Raw genomic sequence first — 21,758 nt, forward strand, 5'->3', positions numbered from 1 at the left:
CAGGCAGATTAACACACGAGCCATGCGTTTAGCCCTAGATTTATGAATGTTATAATTTTCCGGTTTTGCTGTTTAACAAGGTTTTAATTTGTAATTTGAGGTGCAGTTAACTTGTAGCCTATTGTGTTACACTAAGAGGCGTTTCTAATAGTCTGTGCACCACATTTACTGAGGGTTGACGCCCCTCTGAAACAGTTTTATGAAAAACTGAACATTGTGACCTTCGCGAAGGTAGGATTCATGGACGGGCGACCTTAGTTTTAACTGGGTAAACTAGGGGTATTTTACAGAGAGAGCGGTGTAAAATAAATAAACAACCTAAACGTAACATTCGAAAGAAAGGATAATTTTGCATTACATTGTTTTCATTGTGTGTGACTGTTCACACAGAGGAAGAACACGCACAGGCCGATTACTGACGCCTACGCAGTTTATAAACAGCGCCTCAAAAATACACATTAGAGGAAAGTAGAGCAAGATAATCGACGTGTCTCGTCACCGTCTTCGTAGTTCTTCAGATAGTAGTCCGGTCCCGGCCCTCTGAATTTGGCGAGGTTCTTCTGGTTGTTGAACTGCAGGAAGTCCGTCCGCTTTCCGCCAAAACGCAGGAAGGCAGGTGACAGGCCGCGCGCCAGGGTCACGAGCCGCCTGGAGCTGCGGGCACACAGGACAGAATGAGACTCACGTGACAAAGCTGTGCGTTATTAAAATGCTGTCTCTTTGTAGCTTCACTTCATAATCACGGCCATGTGTAGGAGGAGCAGAGACATTTTGGGAAAGCGAATCGTCATTTATTTGTGTTTCAATCTCAGTTCCTACTTATTTCAGACCTGCGGTCCAAAACATGAAAAAGAGCCTAAGAGATAAATACAAAATAAGTCATTTCCTTTTGCTGTGGCTGCTAAAGCACCGCAAGCCTATCATAAAACTTCTGTCCATTTTTATCTTTAACATCAGGCCCAAGAAACAGGCAGCAACTCCACCATCATCTGTCATCCGATGGAAAAAGCATTGGACTGTGAGCAGGTTTACGCTCCACTGTTTAAAATGTCAAGGTTATTATTTCTGAAAGACCTACAGGTGTGAAATTCAGGAGATTTCACGCATATTTTGCACAATAATAAGCTGCTACTTTTATTTTCAGCTGTCACAGACTTCCACTAACAAAGTGTCTTTATTTTGGGGTGAAAGTGAAAACATAGAATTACCAGTGACAACAAATATAATCTTAAAAATTTACTTAAAATAATACTACACACACACACACACACACACACACACACACACACACACTTTTGATTTTCATATGCAACGTGAAAAAATAGCAATTAAGCCGTAGGTGGCATTAAAAATGTTAATATTTTGTGGATATGAAGTTTTATTGGTTCGAAAAACAATGCAAGTCTTTCGTGTAGTTTTATTTAGTTGTAAATTACTGATTTTTTTCATTTCAGCCTACGTGGCAGCCGGCTTAAGCGCCTCAATAAAATGACGGAAGATGCACGAGGTGACGGTCGGCAGGCCTGCAGACTACAGTACAGAGCGCCTGATGTTTAGGGTATTTCAGCCTAATGATCAACCATTACTCAATTTGAAGCTGATGAGGGTAAATGTATACAATATATTAATTATGAGAAGACTGGGCAATAAACAACAAACCCAGAACAAAGTTGTAAAAGAGGTCTGTGATGTGGTGGAATGTAATATGTTTCCATGCATTTACAGTAAAATAATAAAACGGTTTTGCATTTGCCTTCTTCTATTATGAGGGGATGAATGGCACACACATAAAGGAAATACTTTGTCAGTAAAAGGTTCCTAGTTTGTGGAAAAAGTATTGGACAAAATGATGTCATGTTTTCCTTTATAGAACACCTTCTGGATCATAATCTGTGACAATGACACAATGGGAGCTGGAAGCTGAACTAAACAATGTGATCGAGAAACATTTTCTGATAAATCCCATCCAGGACGTGATGAGTCCTTAGTATTGTCTGTGTTGTGAGCTAAAAAGTTTAGTATAAACGTGGAATTTTTGTTTTGAATTTTGAAAGTGTCATGATTCATGGTCAAACCATGCGCCAGTGACGCGGGATCGAGTCCCAAAAGGCGCGTCTATGGCGACATTTTGATTGTTCTGAGGTGAAAAGTCACAAAACTGAATGAAAGTCAGTCAGTTCTTTCCACTGTGCATTTTAAAAAAAATATATTGAAACAACGTGAGTGGCATTGGACCCAAGTGGAGTTGATTTTTTAGCTGTTTTAGAGAGAAAAATAAAACTTCAAAACAACATTTAATGACTTGGGAAATGGACACTTTGCATTGCAGTCTACACGCCAAGTGTACATAATAGAGTGTCAACTATAACAGCAATAAGCCCGAAACGGATCGCTTTTGAACCATTCGATTACTCTCGACTTTATTAAATTATCTGGTAGGTTTGGTCTTTGCCAGACTCGATGGAAACCATTCAGTAATGTGGAGCACTGGACCACTGAGTGAGGAAGAAACGTGCTGGCTCACTCTATGGCAATTCAGACAACGTGGCTGCGTGCGTAATGAATAAAAGAACTAGTAAACATTTTGGAGGCGGACACGGACACAGATCGATGTTGTCGGTGAGCAGGAAAGTTCTTTGGTACCTCAGAAAGTCCAGCCAGCCGTCTTTGATGATCGAGGGGTCCAGCTGCAAAGAAAGGAAGTTGTCGTTGAGGACTCTGGTCGGACTGCGGGTGTTGACATCCAGGAGAATCAGCGTCCTCTCCATGAAGCCCGGTCGTTTCCCACCGGTCGCAGGTCTCTGATATGTCGAGGAGGAATGAGAAGAGTAGGAGGAAGAAAGCACCGACTGCACCACCAAAGTAGCCAAAGATGCCAGCCACAGGGAGGAACATGGGAATACGCAAGGTGAGGATTTGGGCATCTTCTTAGTTATGAGAGCAGGAGAATCAGTGCGCGTAATGAGGCTTATAGGTGAGAACAAGAAGAAAAAAATAATAATCAAACTGCTGCCGCGAAGTTCGATGGTGGTTCTTTACCTCGTTCTCATCGATCTGGATCTGTCTTCCTGTCTAGTTGTCTCACCCCCTCTGCCCCCCGCCCCTCTGAGTATTTTTGGGAGCTGCTCACAAGAGCGCACGCCCCGAACCAGCCTTCCCGGTTGTGGGAGCCAGAAGCTGGAGGGAGGAGAGGGGGCAGCACCGCCCCTCTAAGGTTCTCTGAGGTATGAGTACAAACTGCTCAAAAGTAGTTTTCTCAGCTCATGTTTCTAACGGCAGTTTCGTCTGAGTAGGTGAGGACGCGTTGTCATCTAGATACCGAGGATATAGTCGCGTTTTCTTATGAAATGAACATCAATATTTTTCTTAACTCGTGTGTAAAATAGTATTACCATCAGAATTAAACTCTATGGAAAACCAAAGTTGAGTCCAGCAATAAAGTGAAACCCAGAGTGCCCAGTATCAAAGAGTAGCTGCGCATGTTTACATGTTATTAGGTTATTATGATGATAAAGAAAAGGCTTTCTTTCTCAATAAAATTAGTAACCCACTGATTCATTTTATTAAGTTACAAATCTATAATTCATGGAAAGATTATTATGTAGGAAAACAGGATTATGAGTAAAAATGCCTACGATGCACAATGCACTTATATGAACAAAACGAACCCGTAGAACATGTTTGCGGTGCATTTAAGGGCTGCGCAAAGGCCTGTCCGGGGATGTAGTTAAAACCCACCTAGGCTCAGATTTACCCACCATACATCCATTTTATTGGCATAAACTCAAATACACATCTTACTCGGAAAAGATCTCTAACTAAAGGTCATCATTCCCAGCTGGCTGGGATCTACAAGAATCTCAGGGCTGCACAGCCCAGGAGAACAAAAGCTCAAAGCTGCTTCAAAATAAGCAAAGATGCAATCTTGTCAACAGGATATTTCTTGTCCCTGTGTACTGTAGAGGCTTCAGTTCGTTTTGACAAACTACTGATTGATTGCACATTTTTCAAGACCGATGACGTTTAAAGATGGCCACATGAACTGTTTGGTCCTCTTTCAAAAACATTCAAAGCCAGTTTTGGGTTTTAAGCTCCTTCACATGGAGCTCACCTATAAACTCTTTATGTGACTTGTCTCTCCAGATGTTCTTGGAGCACATGTGAGCGAGAAACACACCAAACAAAGTGTACTCTATTGCGATTTCTCCAGGGCGCAGTCTCATCGGGAGGCCAGCGTAGCAAGATGTGGTCCTTTAAGGTCACTGCTGTCTCACATATGAGCAGAAAATTGACCTAATCCATTTTATCCCGATCTACAAAACCTACTCACGAATGCATTACGCCGCAAAATAATCCAAGGTGTTCACGTTTCAGGTTTTACGCACGAAAGTCCCCATTAAACGCATCAAAAGAATCCAGCAGGCCGTATTTTTGCAATGACGCAGCAGTAAAAATGATGCCGTTAATTCTTCAACAAAACGTGAAAAGGAAGCTCAGGGCCACCCCCGAGTGCCTGATACACTTTAGAAACACGGATGATACACAAGGATGAACCTTGCATGCATCTGAGACTCCGGCAGTATATTTTCTTCCATTTACCAGATCAGCAGGAAACCAAGAGCATAAACTGCTTCGTGTTGCTTCGTGTTGTCATTTTTGCAAGACAGAAATCACAGTTGACGTTGTTTCAATATAATCCAGGTTTTTGTTTTCAGTAGAAAGGTATTTAACTTTTATATATTTATACAGGCTAGACCTACGAGCTCTTGAATGATCTTTTAAATATTAAAGTGCGCAATGGGACATCTGGCATGTCGCTTATAGTTTTGGGGGTTGTTTTTCTAAGAAACGTAAAAAGAAACTTAAGCCTAACGAAACATCAATATAACTTCATAATATTTGAAGAGGAGATTACATTTCTGTGAGATTATGGCGATAGTGTGTTGAGAGCATTTCCATTAGGAACTCTTTGAATTGTTTCACTGTGGATGTCCCACCAGCTTCATAAGGATGATCTGTTTCAGTGACCGACGGAGGAACTGTTGCAATCAAAGTTTTGAATTGTTTTTGGACAGAGTCCCAGATTCTGCACACACAGCAGAATATTGCAAAAAGTCGTTTTAAATGTATTGTTTTAGGTTCAGGCAATGATTTAGTCCAACGGCACATTTTGAACAAAAGCATTTGATTGAATGAAAATCTTCTTATTTATGTGAAACATGTTCAGCTGGTAAACACAATGAATTACCGACTGTTATAAATAGAGCAGTTCTTCGATCACGTCCCTTAAATTTAAAGTGGACTTTCAGCATTAATATACAGGGTAAAATACTCTATAGGGAACTCTTGGCCTCTCCTGCTTCGATTATATGTCAACTTCACAATTTTTACTTAGCAAAAGCCTGTTGTTATCAGTCTTGATCAAATTTAGTATTTATTCTGTAATCACGTTCGGGATGCCCACACATATTCTTTGCAAATATTTTATAGAGTTTGGACACTATAATTATACCATAATTGCGGCAGTGTGTATGGGGACATCCATTGTCTCATCACTACAATAACAGAAGATTTTATTACATTACTAATTTAATAGATTACGTAATCGTAGTAGAATCCTATAGGGGTTTTAATAACATCCTAAGGGGAAATAAGTTTAGAGAGACAGACAGAAATGTTCTGTTGAGCATCATGACTGATTTTCGTTGGGAAAGTATTGACTGATTGATTTATTGACTTTCTTAAAGTTTTATTTTGCCGCCTCAGTTATTTTAATAACCATCGAATAAATGCGACATGTCGACAGAAATAATGTGAAATATGAGTGAAAGAACCGGTTTTATTTTTTAAGAATAAATTATCTGGCAGTTTTTAGTAAGATTTTATTTTTTCTTATATACATATATATTTTTTAAACATTTTTGATCGGAAAAGAAATTCATTAGATCATCAAGGATTTTGTCCGAAGATTAAGTTATCTGACGTGTTAGAATCGGATGGAGAAACTGATGTAGGCAAATCCTTATTTCACCCGTGGTCCTCGGAACTCAGACTGTTTTGTTCATGTGTGCAAAGCCCCCCTTTTTTCGCCCAAATGTTACGGTGGACGTGTGGCTGACAGAGAGCAGACAGAATGTTTAAGTGTTTAAGACTTGGCGGGACTCTGTTCTCACCTTCAGTTTCCCATCTCGTAAATCCGACCGGCTGTTGTCATCGAACTGTGCTGCATGAGGGCTTCACTGCTTATTCCAGAGCGGCTGATCCATGTGCGGCAAATCACAGTGATAATCATAATAATAACAGTAAGAATAATCTTAATGATAACAATTACAGTAATGACCTTTTTTCCCGTTGGGAGGTCAGTGTGTTTGTAATAGACAACAGCTTACTTTCGCTGACCGTATTTGACTGAATTAATATTTCATCTTCTTAATATCGACATTTATGCTTTATCAGTGGTAGTCACATTAATAGGTCGGTCTTTATGTATAATATATTGCCTGAAGAGATATAAACGTTTTGCGTGAGAGCCCATTTTTAAAGCTGCAGGATCAAAATGTGTTCCTCTTAAATGTATTGACAGATTACAACATTTGTTCTGAGTGTTAAAGGAATTCAATTCAACTGCGCCTCTGAGAATAAAACAGTTTTTTAATGACAAAGAAATGAATGTACACACATGATCCCGTGTGTTCCTTAAGTTAAATGTTTGCTAAACCACATGTAGACTCCAGCATGACTCATAAAAGGCTGCTCTGAAACAGGTGATAATGCTGCCATCTACTGGAGACATCAAAACAGCAAATAAATATAACAAATAAATAATGAAAGATGTTAGTTCAGTAATATTTGCGGACTCCCAATCTAATATTGGCTTAGTTCCTTAAAGCTCGGCGATATATAACCTAAATTGTTTGTGGCGAGCCTCTAAATGATGTGTCTCTACGTATTTTTCCCTTTATTTCTGCTTTGGTATTAGTGGAATATCCGTCTATTATTGAGCCTAATAATGGTTTCCTGTAGTGGTAAGTGTTGTTTGAGCCCTTGTGTGTCACATTAATCATTCATGATTGGGCATGTCCTGTCTTCTATTTTTAGAAAGTGGCAGACAGCTAATAAGACAGGGCTACGTCACGGTCTGTCATGTATATTTAAGCACTCTAGTGCCCCCCTCCTCTCTCTCTCTCTCTCTCTCACTCTGCCTCTCTCTCGTGTGTGTGTGTGTGTGTGTGTGTGTGTGTGTGTGTGAGAGAGAGAGAGAGAGAGAGAGAGAGAGAGAGTGTAACATACCATCCTCTTCTTCATGGATATGGCCACACAGCTGCTCCATCCATCCCATCCGCACACCACGTGACCCAGTTCTCCCATGTCCTTCAGTAGTTCATTCAGCATGATGGCTGCGGATGCTGCGGATGCTCTCTGCAGCATCCTGCACCCACACCGGTTCTCTCTCCTGTTTCTCACCGTCACCCTCTCCTCTCTGCCGGCCCCGACAGCAGCGCTGCTCGGCGTTCGGCCAGAAGACACTCAGAGCGGAGAGCTGTCCGTGCAGGATGGGATACTGAGGGCGACCGAGGGGACCCGCTTCATGCTGAGGGTTTACTACTCCGCATCCCCAGCCACGGAGCATCCCAACCGCCTAAACATCAGCGGCAGACCTGACGCCGCTCCTGCCGCTCCGTGGATCGCGTTTATAGAGGAACCAGGAGGTGACAGCGTGGACGCTGAGAGGCTGCACAGGTCCACAGGGAATCCATGCGAAGAGGAGAATGCCCGGAGCTCTGATATCGAGCTGCTCGGCTCTTTCAGATCCACCTCAAGTCAGAACTCAGTTTTGGTGGAGCTGCTCGCTAAAGACCTGCGCAGAGGCGAGTTGATCAAATACTACTCCATGTGCGCTTTCGATGGAGTGAAATGGGAGCATTTCAGCACCAAAGACTTCTGGCTGGCGGTGGTGGAGAGACCTCCAGAGGCAGATGTTTGGCTCCAGGCGGGTGTCTCGGTGCTCTTGTTGGGGTTGTCTGCGCTCTGCAGCGGCCTGAACATCAGCATGCTGGCTCTGGACCCCGTGGAGCTGCGGGTCCTGCAGAACAGTGGCACAGAAAAGGAGCAGAAATACGCACGGAAAATAGAGTCGGTGCGTAAACATGGAAACTACATCCTGTGCACTGTGGTGCTGGGCAACGTGCTCACAAATACCTGCTTCGTGGTGTGGATGTGCCAAATTTTAGGAATGACTGCGCTCTCAACTGCCTCATGCACTTTGGGTATATTCTTTATAGGCGAAATTTTACCTCACTCCGTTGCGTCCAGGCACAGTCTCGCCATCGCTTCCAAGACCCTCTGCGCGACCCGGCTGCTAATGCTGATGTTTTTCCCCATCGCCTACCCAGTCTCCAAGATTCTGGACATCATGCTGCACCAAGAGATCAGCAACTTCTACACCAGGGAGAAGTTGGTGGCCATGCTGCGCGTCACAGACCCGTACCACGACCTGGTCAAAGAGGAGCTCAACATCATTCAGGGAGCCCTGGAGCTGAGGACCAAGACCGTGGAAGACGTGCTGACCCCGCTATCAGACTGCTACATGTTATCCTCGGACGCCGTGCTGGACTTCTGCACCATGTCGGACGTGATGCAGAGCGGTTTCACCCGGATCCCGGTCTTCGAGAACGAGAGGTCCAACATTGTGGACATCCTGTTCGTCAAAGACTTAGCCTTCGTGGATCCTGACGACTGCACTCCCCTGAAAACAATTACTCAGTTCTACAAGCATCCCATGCACTGCGTGTTCAGTGACACCAAGCTGGATGTGATGCTGGAGGAATTCAAGAGAGGTAACATGTCCAGAACTTCTGAGTAACTCGTGAGTTAGAAGCTGAGTTTTTAAGTATGTGAGGCGCCATATGTATGTATTGGCCCAGTTTCAAGGCTACCTCCTGCCACCAAGAGGCTTAATGTCTTTTGAAGTGACTGTGTACTTAGAAACAAAGTTTGTGGTGCAAGAGTCAGTGTATACATCAGTCCATTGGCTCACAGTGGGCCTGCCAGTAAAGCCTTTTGATCCCCAGAGCAGTGAGAGCCATATGTGAAATCTGATACAGTGTCACACAGTGAGTGTGGTTCAGCTAGAGGTTAGAGGCTACCAGCGACTAGAAAGGGGTTATCTTAAGAATGTATGTTGCAAAAGTCATTTTCCCATGACAAAAACACTGTGAACTTTATCTGCCCCCACCCCCTGTTTTTTTCCCCCGCTCTGTATTATTACATGTGTATCAGTTATCAGATGAACGCTTTAATGTAATGTTGAACTGTTTAAAATGGGATTTATCAGGAGTGGAGGCATTTGCCTTCCCTGGAATGGCAGAGGATGTAATGAATATTATCTCTATCTCTGTCTGACTCACACCTCTTTTGTCTGATAAGCATCTTTGCTGGTAAGTGCATTCACAGTATTACAGCACTCCGTCTCTCACACACATGCAGCGATAGCATCTCTTCACTGCAGAGCAAAAGTGTGTCGCTTCTCCCGAGGGAGTCTTGATCATAGCTGGATATGGTTGTGAATTGATGCTCCGTGGCGAACAGCTCAACCTGCTCCCCTGACAGTGTCACAAGGTAAAATTGAGATGCATGAGAGGCCACTGGAACGACTGTTATGTAAGGATTTCATTGAGATTTGCTTATGTTGTGAGGATTAAGATGTAAATCTGTTTCATTGACAAACAGAGCTCAATAGATGTTGATTGGAGGCAGCAGTTGTCCAATCAGAATGTGAAAAGGGGACACGGTGGTGGCAGCATCATAGATTAGATCAGCATTTACAGGTCAAGAGGTCCATCTCTTGATTTTGAACAGGATTATTATTATCTCTAAGGACAGGTGAAAAGGTGAAGTTCACCTTTAGATTGTCTGTGTGCACCTAATTGTCAGCCCGCCATGACTTTGAAGCCACTTGCACTCTGTAGGTCATCGCCATCCGAGCCTGCAGAGCAACCATGAAAAATTTAGCTCCAACCTTTCCCTTCCTCTCTCACCTCCTTCCTATTTTGCTCAGATGGATTAAAGGCTCCTGCTGTTCAGGAAGCCTGGCTGGAAGCTGTGAGGATGTCTCACTGAGAAGGGTGACGGGCTGGGGTGAGGCCTGAAAAAAGGATGGAAATGTCACCAGTAATGTAAGGGAGGACTGCAGATATACTGTGCAGTGGAAAATGCATGCATGTTTTAGCTACCATACTGCAAGCTATGTTCTTTATTTCATGCATTTGTGCTTTCATGGCATGAAAGTTTAATGAGCAACACTGCTGCAAGTCTTTTAATTTATTGGGGTGAGATATTCCATCGATGGTTGAAGCAGTAATCAGGTAATTTTGTTAATTAAAATTAGCAATAACCCACTATAAAAATGCTGCATTACAAGTTAAAGCGTTTTACATTTAATAAAAGTACAGAAATATTATCAAAAAATGTGCTTAAGCTATCAAAGTGGCCCCTGTCAGTGTTATTATAAACCAATCATGGGTGCTAGATGTAAAATCTTAATCTGAACAGTAAGTAGTAATTATGGGAGTTCAATATATGTAGTGGAGGAAAAATGTAATGTAGAGGAGTACAAGTATAAAGTTATATAAAATAAAGTATAAGTACCTCAAAAGTTTACTTAAGTACAGCATTTGAGTAAATGTAGTCAGTTACTTTCCACCGCTCCATACAATTCTGCTAAATAAACCATTTCAATGCACTAAACAATACACAAAATAGCCAATGTGTTTTTTTCTAAACTAAATGTGTGCATGTGTGTAAAATGCAGGAAAAACTACCACAGAGATATAAACAATGCATTATTTCCTTCAACAGTACTGCAGTACTGATGGTGCTGGCTGTAATGTTTGTAGAAAACCCAGAGAGCAAATATACACATCATGCACAATCATATGCAAACACATTATGCCTGATCTAAAATAACACATAGACTGCAGGAGCCTGCGAAACTGGCGGAGCAGAAACATTTGCAAAAGGGACATCCATGGCAGACCCAGTTTCGCCTCGGGCATGTGTGTCTGCGTGTGTGAGTCTGGTGAGTGTGTGTGTCGTTCTGCAAGAGTATTATGTAACATAATGAATGATGTAATGCAGTGTGCGGGCACATCAGCAGCTGATGGCAAAATCCACCTCTGACTCACCTGAGCTCTTCAGACAAGCTGACCTGCACAACCTCACCATCTCAGCCAATCTCACACAGCCAGAGGCTCATGATTGGAGATGGCTGCCTGTCAGTCAGTCGGGATTTTTTTTTTTTTCTTGTTGCAGTGGATTAAAGCATTTGATCCATTTTATCCCTTGGCAGTGATCCCCTAAATCGGCCCATCTCATATGAGCCACTGATTTTGTTCGACGAGGTTGGAGATTGTTGAAAGCCGTGTTCTAGTGACATCATAAATTTGGTTAGATAACTTATTTAGGCACCAACTGACTTATGTGTTGACGTAAAACCAACCATGGCGGATGATGATAAAGTAAAATACATACAAGTGTAGCTACTGATATTCTAAAATTTGTGTTTTTGGTGGATTGAAAATGAAAATAACTCGCTCATGCTGTTTGCTAATGCGTTCATGGTCATTTTCCCAGCTGTTCTCTCCTTGTGGCAGCTTTAACTTCATGTCACATTTGCTTTACTGACTCACTCCGGGGATGCTGCTGGCGAGCCGTGTCATTGTATCAGGCAGGCTTGTCCTGTTCCACCAAAGGCTTGCTGAGTGGGAGGGCACTGGGTCTGCTCATGTGATGTGTGCATGTGTGGTGTGTATGTATGTGTGTTGACAGAGGTAGCAGCAGCATGGGCAGTTTCGTCAGCAGATGCAGGCATCCCCAGACTGATTGCGTAATTCAGTGTTTACGTAAGGGCCAAGTCTCCCAAACTGTCAAAGTGTCTCCAGACTAATCCCCCTATGCCCACTTATTGTCTCGTCTGGGTCTCACACACACGTACACACATGCACACAGACACGAGGGCAGTCCTGACGCTGAAATCATTTCATCCTCAAGCTGCTGAGATACATCTCTCCTGTGTGTTTATGGTCTCTCAGCCCCAGTTGGCGTATTAATGCTGATTTTCATCTTGACTACACAGATCCAGTTGGAGGCTGTTGACTTGTGTTATTTTTATCCTGTGACGCTGCCCCTCAGCCCATTGCACGAGCAGTTTTTAAGCATAAAGTCACACTCGGAAAGCATTTGAACTCCTTTTCCTCTCTGGTGAACGCAGGCAAGTCCCACCTGGCTGTGGTGCAGAGGGTGAACAGCGAAGGGGAGGGGGACCCCTTCTATGAAGTAATGGGCATCGTCACCCTGGAGGATGTCATAGAGGAGATCATCAAGTCTGAGATTGTGGATGAGACAGACCTGTACAGTACGTATGACGCATAAACACAGTGATTATGAAGATGAGTTGGCTGTGAATCAGTTTTATTAGATTTCCAGCTCCCACACGGAATAGATTTTCTCTCGGTTTGTCACAGCTGCTGACAGTTTGTTTAGCTCTGTGGTCCACAGCATCACTGGAAAATGCTCAATTCAGCAACACATACAGCAATAGTTAGGGATGCAAAAAGGAGAGTTTTTGCATCAGTAGTCCATAGTAATTTCCTTTCTTCCACCATCTCCTGCCCTCATTGTCTCATTAAACTATTGATCCCCCCTTTGCTCCCCTCCTGTTCACAGCTGCTTGCGGATGCATAATTAAATAATGTCAATAAATGGCCCAGTCTCACAGATAATCACCATAATCCGCTCATCTTTAATTGGCTGGAAAGGCTCTCCGCAGAGATGAATTCAAATGCCAAACTCCAGCCATTTCACATCTAATCTTTTCACTCTCCAAATTCTACTATTTGCATGCCACAACGAGAGAGAAAAAACCTTTTATTGTGCGCTTCCACAAAAACTCTTCTCCCTGAAGAAATGAATATAAAAGTGTGCTACAATTTTAATTACATGCAGTGTGAGTGAAGAAGTCTCTGTCATGGGTGCATTTGTGTGGGTGTCCATAAACTCTTGTTTTTTGTATGTGTGTCTGCGTGTGCATAATTATGTGTGTGTATATATAGCACAAGGGAGCTAATCTCTCCTGACTTAGGACTTCGGGCATTTATAGTGCCAGCTGTTCCTGCTGCAGCCCTGAGGTATTTAATGGAATATAATGTATTTAATGCTGCTTGCATCTGCCGAGAATAAGTCAATTTATCAATCAGAGGTGTGTTCATGCAGCACTGGATAATCTCTAGCTATCTGCAGCTGTAGATAAACGTATTAACAGAAATCGTGTCTATAAATCCATCTGTTGCATATATTAGCATGCATCATATAAAGCTGCATCAACTAATGAGGTCAGTGGCACCTCTAAGTAGTTGCTAATTCCTTGTAGTGCCAACAAGACTACTGGATTTAGGTGGAATATCTAGTGAGGCAAGACCCCAAAATGGCAAAGATCACGGAAACAGTAACACCTTTCTTCCTCTCAGCTATTCTCAGAACATATATAAAACCTGAAATCTGAACTGTATACTGTGCACTTTATATGACTCCCAACCTGTGTGTGTTCATAGCTGATAATCGGAACAAAAGACGAGTATCCAACCATGAGAGGAAACAGCAGGATTTCTCCATCTTCAAACTGGCAGAAAATGAGCTGAAGGTGAAGATGTCGCCCCAGTTGCTGCTTGCAACACACCGCTTCTTGGCTACAGGTAGCACTGCACGTGTGTTTCTGCATGTGTGCACGTACTATATGCAGAGGCTTTGTTTGGGTATATTTTTGGGTGCACACAGTGGGTTGCAGGATAAATCAAGGATAAGGACATGTGACAGTGAACACGGTGTTCTTTCTTTGACTCTTGTTTTGCTGTGTTTCCTTGTGTGTGTGTTTGTGTGGCTGTGTCTGTGTATGTGTCTATATGCATCTATCTTGTAGAGGTGGAGCCTTTCAGACCGTGTCATCTGTCAGAGAAGATCTTGCTGCGTCTCATCAAACATCCCAGCGTTGTGCAAGAACTCAAGTTCAACCCCAAGAACAAACACGCTCCTCAACACTACCTCTTCCAGAGAAACAAACCCATCGACTACTTTGTCCTCATTCTGCAGGTAAACTCGGCTGCAGCTTTTTAAGCCAGATACGTATTGTTAATAATACCAGTGACACAAAGGCATGTGAATTATGAAACCAAACAGTAATCATGTCTGTGCTTAATATTGCTATAATTAGTGTGTTTTGCTGGATATTTCCAGCATGGAAGGCTCCATTAGATGAGTAATCAATTCAGTGTCACACCATGAGCATAGAGCTCACATCTAATGCATGCAAATGGCTGTGCTGTCATTACAGGGACGGGTGGAGGTAGAGATAGGAAAGGAGGCTCTCCGCTTTGAAAATGGAGCGTTTTCCTATTATGGCATGCCAGCACTCATCCCACCCCTGCCTATCGGTAAGTAAGTGCACACATGGAGCAGTGTAGATCAATGTTTTTAGGTCTCACAATGAGGGTGATGGCAGTGATGATGGAGCAGCAAGAGTTTAGCAGCAATAATCATAAAATCAGTGCAGTGTCGGTGGTGGACATGTTTTTGCTGTCATGTTGCTGTCTGTATAGCATCAGCCTGCAAGAGCAGCAGCAGCAGCTGTGGGAAGTAAGTAATTAAAAGAAGTGATTTCAGAGAATTTCCCAGCGGAAGGACATGACCTGTACAGGATTATATGAAATCCAGCTAAGACTGCAGAACAGGCAGAAAGCCTCTCTCTCTCCCTGTGTTTCTTGTGCTGGTTGTGTGCATGTTTTGCATGTGTGATGTGCTGGTTGTGTGCATGTGTGCTGGTTGTGTGCCTTCTTAGGACATTTCAGAATCCAGAGTTTTCTCTTAAGCAGCTACAGATGTATCGCATCTCAAAAGAGCATTTTTTTTTTACTTGCTGTCTCTTTGAGTCATTGCTCTTTAATGGACTTGACAAGTGAAGCATTTCTTGCCACTCAGCTAGACAGTGCTCACCTCAGAACTATGCAGAATATAGGCGAATGGAAAGCACCAGCATAAAAAAAATACACACAAAATACTTCTATCTCTAACACTGTCAATCATCTCATCATCTCTCTCTCTCTCTCTCTCACACACACACACACACACACACACATGTATACATATATAAGTAAAACATAGAACATCTTTACAAGTATGGTGCCATACACAGTGAAATCATATTTCTTAGGTATGGTCAATAGTGGGTCTGTGAAGGAACTGTTTGCGTTTGAATGTGACATTTATTTTCTAAATAAAAGGGGCGAAGAGTGAGAACTTGTCAGTGGGGGCTGACACTATGTAAACCCTGGACCCTGTAACAACACCTTTGGCTTGCACTGAACTCAGAAATACAATATGGCTGTTTTCCTTAATAACTGAAAATTTGACAGTTTGGAGGTAGGAGAAGAAGACAAAGACAGAGCTGCAGTGCATGTAACTATAGTCGAAGTCCAGCAAAAACAAACAGGTTCGCATTAGTACACAGTGAGGAAGCCATAGCTGAAAACATCTGCTTTACTCCCAAACTGAAATAACATAATTGAAGAGCATTTTGATAGATTTGGGTGTGCGAAGTCTTTTCATAGCATGATGTATGTATGGGCTACACAACTAAAAGTATGTCTTTCTTCTGTTCTTCTCAGGTCAGAGGTACAGTTCCCGGGGCAGTGGTCTGAACCAATCAGATTTATTACTGAGCGGAGGCAGTGTGGGTCAGCTCACTGCAGGAGGAGGGGTCTACTTACCAGACTACTCAGTCCGACAGCTCACAGACCTGCAGATCATCAAGGTGACCAACATGAATGCCTGCACACACAGCACCGAAACATATGAAAAAAAGCCTCTGTTATTATAAACTCAATTAAATGTATAATTTCCTGCACACTGAAGGCAGAAAAATGCAAGCCTGAGCTAACAACTGCACTTTTAAGCTCCCTCCATTTAATCTTGAAAAGTCTCAAGAATACACCCTTCCTCTGCAGCAGTGTTTGCCTTTGATATGTCCTAATCCCTGATTCTGACTGAACACAGACATCCTGTCTCTCCCTCTCCTCTCCATTCACCCTCTTTCCTTTAATCACTGGGGATAATTGAGCTCCACTTCAACCATTTCAGCCTTAAATGTTGGATGTGCCCTCTCGCTTCACCTCTCCTCCACTTACAGTCCATGTTCCCTCCTGTCCACCTGCACTGGGGTCAGGGGGCTGTAAAGGCAGCCATGCGTGCACACACAGATCTCTGATGCTAATACTGGCTTTCTTTGTCCAAACAGATCACCAGGAACCACTACCAGAACGCCCTAACGGCCACCAGGATGGACAGTTCCCCTCAGACCCCAGATCCGGTGGATCCTGATGCTAAAGGGAGGCCTCCGGTCCCAGAGGCCCGCTCACACAGCATCGCCCTCCCCCTCACGCACACACACACTCGACTGGGGCTGGCACGCCTTGCACATCTCCATCCCCACGGTGGCCTTCGCAACACCTGCCAGCTCAATGAGAGAAACCGCATCGTTCGTGAGTAGTATAGATTGTGTAAAACCGTTTGTTAGTTAAACAATTAAATGAATCCTCTACAATATTGTTAATGAGTCAATGAAAACAGATTTTTGACCAGTGTAGATCAACAGCGGTCATGACACAGAATAGAACAGCCTTAATCCACATATATAACAATTAGCATCATCTTTCAAAATTATTTCCTGTCTTAGTTTGGACTTCCCATGTCCTTCTCACCTTGGTCAGATGTCTGCATGTGGGATGAAAATCTTATAGTACCCTCCTCATCTCCTCATCCACATCCATTTATTTCCTCCATCAGCCCTGTGCTCAGGCATGAAGCGTGAGGCATAATTTCCCGTGCCCACATTTAGTTATATAAAATGCTGATGATTCTGCTTTTGCACTCACTGCTCCTCTGTTTGGATAAGAGCAACACAAAATCCCTGAAATGTAAATGATGATCTGGCTCCTCGAGGCTCAGTATGAATTTATGATTCACTGAGCTGGTGGAGATTTCTTTTGAAGAGAAAGAAAGCAGAGGTTCAAAGGATCAAACACACTGATTGGAGTGCTTTGTGGGCTAAGGGCCAAAAACCTGTCTGAGAGCAGCAATACATGATTCTTGTAACTATCTGATACTCTGGCTGGTCGGGAGCAACATGAAAATGAATGATCTGATGGCCGGTGGGTCCGGTGATAATACATTTTGTAAAAAGCCCCAAAGACATACCAGTTTGAATAATGTTACACTGTATTTACTATTTTTATCAGGAAAGAATCCTAAACGTCAAACACCCACAGTGACTCGCTCACAAAACTGGTGCAAACGTGGCATCAGCCAATCTGCACTGGTTTCAAGGCTTAAAGGATTTCCCACATACCATCTGTCTTGTGCTGTGTGTAACACGCCACCCAGTTTGTGTGTGTTTGCGTTAGTGTCGTTAAGAAAAACCAGTGGGCAGACGGTTCTGTTGGTTGTCAATAAAAGATTCCAGTTATATACCGCCAGGTTTTACTGTACGTTCAGCCACAACAACAATAAAGTCCCCCCGACTGGTTAGAGCTCATCTTTTGCTGGAATTAAATCGCATACTTTTAACCCTTAATTGGTCACCGCTGTCATAACCTAAAACTAAACCAAGTTCTCTACCTCCCTCTATCGGCGGGGCTACAAGCAGCTGTTGTCACATCACTTTTTTGCAATCGTTTTAGGGCTGACAGGTCTGATTTTCTCTTCACAGGCAGTAAATCTGATGGGCAGAGGAGTCCCAACGATACCGTGTTCCTTCGCATGGATGAGATTCCCTACATCAACGAGGACCGACCGGAAAATTACAGAGAGGATGGTGAGTGCTGCTCCACACATCCTGGAAACAGCCTTATGAATCTTGTCTGCCAAATTACATAACGTACAGAAAGTTGTTTTCCTTTGTTTGTTTGTTTCATGTGATTTCACTCATTATGTGCTTGAAATACAACATTGATTGAGCTGGTTTGAAATAAAAATACATCCGTTTCCATTCATTGTCTATGCACTTTTAACACTAACCCACACTGGTGGTAAATGAGGCTGAAACATACACATTTTCAGTGTTTTCTGGCAGTGGGATTAAATTATATCAAAAAATTCCACATCAAGAATCAAAGGCTTTTATTTGAAGTAAAACTGTGCAAGTTTTAAAAGAAGAAATAACACATTCTTCCTCTTACGAATGAACAGCTTAGTTCACATGCAGTGAATCACACCTTTCCTCAGTTCAATGCATTCAGGAGTTTTGCTGCTATAACTTTAACTGGTCTGGTATGACCAGCAGCATATGGTGGCTAACGTTAGCAGCTAATATTAATACATTTTAGGTAGCTATTGTAACTCACTTTGCCGTATTTAGGACTGTTTTCTACGTTCGCTACTGTTACACTATATCTAGTGTCGTATGTCAATAGTTTTATTCCTGAAGTACCTCAGCAGGAGAAATGTTGTTATATGCTGTTTGTGACCCCATTATCATTTGTCCTAATAATAATGTCTTGAAACAACTGACTGAAGCCAACCTACACCATTAATTTTAAAGTCTGCGATGTGCAGCTTTTGCCACCTGCAGTAGAATCTTGTTTTATAGGCTGCGTATCTACATACCACCGTAGGTCAGGGGGTTGTTTTCGCTCCATCTGTCTTTTCTGCTGTATCACCTCCGTCTCACTCTCTCGTCTCTTACACTTCCTCCCTCAGATGTGCCTACAGAGTCTCAGCCGTCCACCTCTCCCTTCATCAGCTCTCTGTCTCTGTCCAGCTCGGAGGAGAACATTGGAAAGAAGCTATTGCGTAAATTGAGTGAGTGAGCCATTTTGTCACGGACACAGATGCGACAGCACACCCACACATACCGTCAGACGTGCGCAAACTTTTCTGTCAGACGCAGGAACAGCGCCGGGCGTATCTTAGCAACAGGTGATGTGTCTGGTCCCTCGCTGCGACCTACTCCTTCCTGCAGAGCAGAGCAGAGTCTCCAGATGCAGCCGTCCCTGTCGACTCAGATACTAAATGACTCATTTACTTTTATTTATTCACTGGAGGCTGTAGCTGTGCTGCTTGGTGCAGCTGATGTTATTTCAGTGAATGGTGAATGTGAGGTAGTTTCAAACCAATCTCATGGAAGTGGCTTCTGTTCACAGTAGTGCAAAAGCAAAGGCAGCAGCCACAGTTTCAGGCAGGTATCTGAACCAGTGATTATCAACCTGATGTCAGCATGTTCTCCTCTGTTTCTAGGTAACAAGAGGAGGAAAAAGTCTCGGGATGGAGAGAAGTGTTTGGAGGAGGGCTCAGAACAACTGCCAGTGACGAGCTAGCACAGTGACACCGAGGAAGAGGGGCGAAGCACACGCCATCTTCCTCTTTATTATTCGCTGGTTTTCCTTACTAAACAGCCACCCCCTCATAGACTCCCTCCATGCTCCAACACAACTCCCACAGGAGACTGAGCCATCTTATCTGTCGTAGCCACCAGTAATACTCAGGTCCCCACTGGCACGCTCTGTCACAACTCTGCCTAACTTCATACCTTTAAAGTGACTATAAGTGGGACGGATCTGAAAAAAAAAAAAAAAAAAAACCTGATTGGAAAAATCTAAACAATGTAGTATTGGATTTATCCAGCCTTACACAGGACTGCACTGCTTACAGCAGGTTTTCACCATGTTTTGTAGTAAACGGGGCAAATCTTGACCAAGTTATCTTTTTATAGTAGCTCTGTCCATAATGTTAACATTAAATCATGACATTTAAGCCATAATGTGATGCTGAAAAGGCAGCATAGCTTGTAATTACTAACGGACTTCAGCACTACTTCATCTGGACTCAAGGTCCTGAGATAATATCTGAGCCAGCTTCGACCTTAAAATCAACAAAGAATACATATTTATTCTAGATTTATTATTAGGAGGCAGTTCCCACATGCTGAAAAAGTTGTTTGCGCAGGGAACTGTCCTAATGTTGCCATAAAGGTGCCGCCTACTGCCAACACAGCCCGACACACTAGCCACCGGCTAAAGAGAAAAAGCCACCAGACAAGAGCACAATTTTTACACTATTTTAAAAGAACGCGATTATGAAAAAGCCATAAATTTATTCTCAGCTTGAAGGACTACTTACTGTATACACTGACCTCTCAGCAAGTCAATTTTGAAGATACCCATGCTGGAAACAACATTTTTTTTATGGGAGTGTCCAAATGACCAAAAGTGAATTGACGATAGCAATATAAATCACCGTACAGACTGTAAATGGCTTGAATTTATTGCCACACAAACACATACAGCAAATGCATCCTTCCTACATACATGCATGTGTCTTACATACGGTCTGTTTGGTGCGTCTCTTCCCATTAAAACATCCCCTTCTCTCTGTAGCTTTATGGACACAATTTCAATGTTTCTAACAAAAGTTACCACATTTGAAAAAACAAAAAAATCATCATCCTGATGTTTGATTGCATTCAGTAGAACACTTAGCAATCAGCTTCATACCATTAGCAACGACGACCACTTTTATATGTACAGTCCATCTCTCATAGTCACTAAAGCTGCGTACACCAATTAAAAATAAGCTAGGGGTTTTTGGATCTTTGGGGTCTATGGATCCAAATGGGTATAATGAGTATTCTTGAGGAAGAGTAGTTGCTACTTGCATGTTCGTTTATGCTGCTTTTGCTGTAGAATTATCCTCTGTAGAAGCCCTGTGTTTCCATATGCATGCTTAAGGGATGCATGAATAGGATGATACCAATCTGCAGTAAATTCTCCCCACAGAGGTGCAGTATGTGACTCACTGAAATCTTAAGCGACTGTAGATTTTAAAATGAACCAACAGCCTGAGGTTTTGACTGCTAAAGTTGAGAAAAAAGTGATATGTACTGCAGTAAAACAAAGAAACACAGAACAGCAAAGCTTTCATTAAAGGCAGTTTTCATGTTTTAACTGTTGTTATCAAGACACAAGAGGGCATCAAAAGGGGTTAAAGGTCACCGTATCTACTGAAGAGGGTGAAGGAGGCCAAAGAATGCTGCTCACTGAAGGAAACTTTAAAGCCATTGTTCCAGAAATCAGCTGTTGTGCAATAATGATTTGATCCTTTTTAGTGGTAGCTGCAGTTCAGGTTGGACTAAGCTGAGCTGCATTGTGACATCTTGGCAGGTCCCCTGCTCCACAGAACAGAGAGAGAACGAGATATGAAAGAGGAAAGCAATATGACGCACGCTGACGTCAAGCCACCGCCTCCCTTCAAACACACACACACACGCACACAGGTGGTGTTTGGGGACATTCGCGCACAGAATTCATTCTGCTTGGTAAGGCTATGGAAGTACAAAGGATACTGCGCTGCTAAGCTATTCGCATTGACCCTTCTCTGCACACAGAACATGCAACGGCAAGTCTTTTGATCTGACAGCTGACTCTTAGCCAGATGATTTGTGTGAATCAGAATTGCTCTCAGCTGACGCCTTTGAGAGATTTTGCAGTTGGTTAACACTGTTTTATATTTTGTTTGGGATAAAAAAGGTACATTTTTTAAATGTGAAATTCAGATGATTATATAAGTTACCCAAAGATATCACGAGACAGACCATGTGATTTACACAAGGGATACTAAAATAAACTTACTAAACTATTATTCTTGTCTCTTTTCTGTGT

The 21,758-nt window shown here is 42.8% G+C and overlaps 2 protein-coding genes across 2 annotated transcripts in view; one reads left to right on the forward strand and one right to left on the reverse strand.

Annotated features, from left to right (window-relative positions):
- hpse2 (heparanase 2) overlaps positions 1 to 2,952 on the reverse strand; it is a 54,266-nt gene extending 51,314 nt beyond the window's left edge. Inside the window, exons 1-2 of the mRNA XM_076743436.1 lie at positions 2,644 to 2,952; positions 500 to 654 (exon numbers count right to left, since the gene is read on the reverse strand). Of these exons, the coding sequence (XP_076599551.1) occupies positions 500 to 654; positions 2,644 to 2,924 (436 nt within the window). The 5' untranslated portion in view covers positions 2,925 to 2,952. The remainder of the gene's footprint in view (positions 1 to 499; positions 655 to 2,643) is intronic.
- Positions 2,953 to 7,194: 4,242 nt separating this feature from the next.
- Positions 7,195 to 21,738, forward strand: cnnm1 (cyclin and CBS domain divalent metal cation transport mediator 1). Its single transcript, XM_076742768.1, has 10 exons — positions 7,195 to 8,837; positions 12,269 to 12,412; positions 13,608 to 13,748; positions 13,973 to 14,142; positions 14,384 to 14,483; positions 15,714 to 15,859; positions 16,343 to 16,586; positions 17,813 to 17,917; positions 18,802 to 18,903; positions 19,339 to 21,738. Exons 1-10 carry the CDS (start codon positions 7,367 to 7,369, stop codon positions 19,416 to 19,418), a joined length of 2,703 nt encoding a protein of 900 aa, XP_076598883.1. The 5' UTR covers positions 7,195 to 7,366; the 3' UTR covers positions 19,419 to 21,738.
- Positions 21,739 to 21,758: the final 20 nt, after the last annotated feature.

This window comes from Chaetodon auriga, chromosome 11 (genome assembly GCF_051107435.1).
Source record: "Chaetodon auriga isolate fChaAug3 chromosome 11, fChaAug3.hap1, whole genome shotgun sequence".
Taxonomy (NCBI): domain Eukaryota; kingdom Metazoa; phylum Chordata; class Actinopteri; order Chaetodontiformes; family Chaetodontidae; genus Chaetodon; species Chaetodon auriga.

What these genes read in the sequence shown, in the direction of transcription:
- cnnm1 (XM_076742768.1), top strand. Translation starts at nt 7,367, where the DNA reads ATGTCCTTCAGTAGTTCATTCAGCATGATGGCTGCGGATGCTGCGGAT. An exon ending in GGAAAATTACAGAGAGGATG is followed by an intron (nt 17,918 to 18,801) that starts GTGAGTGCTGCT and finishes TTCCTCCCTCAG; the next exon opens with ATGTGCCTACAGAGTCTCAG. An exon ending in GAAGCTATTGCGTAAATTGA is followed by an intron (nt 18,904 to 19,338) that starts GTGAGTGAGCCA and finishes CTCTGTTTCTAG; the next exon opens with GTAACAAGAGGAGGAAAAAG.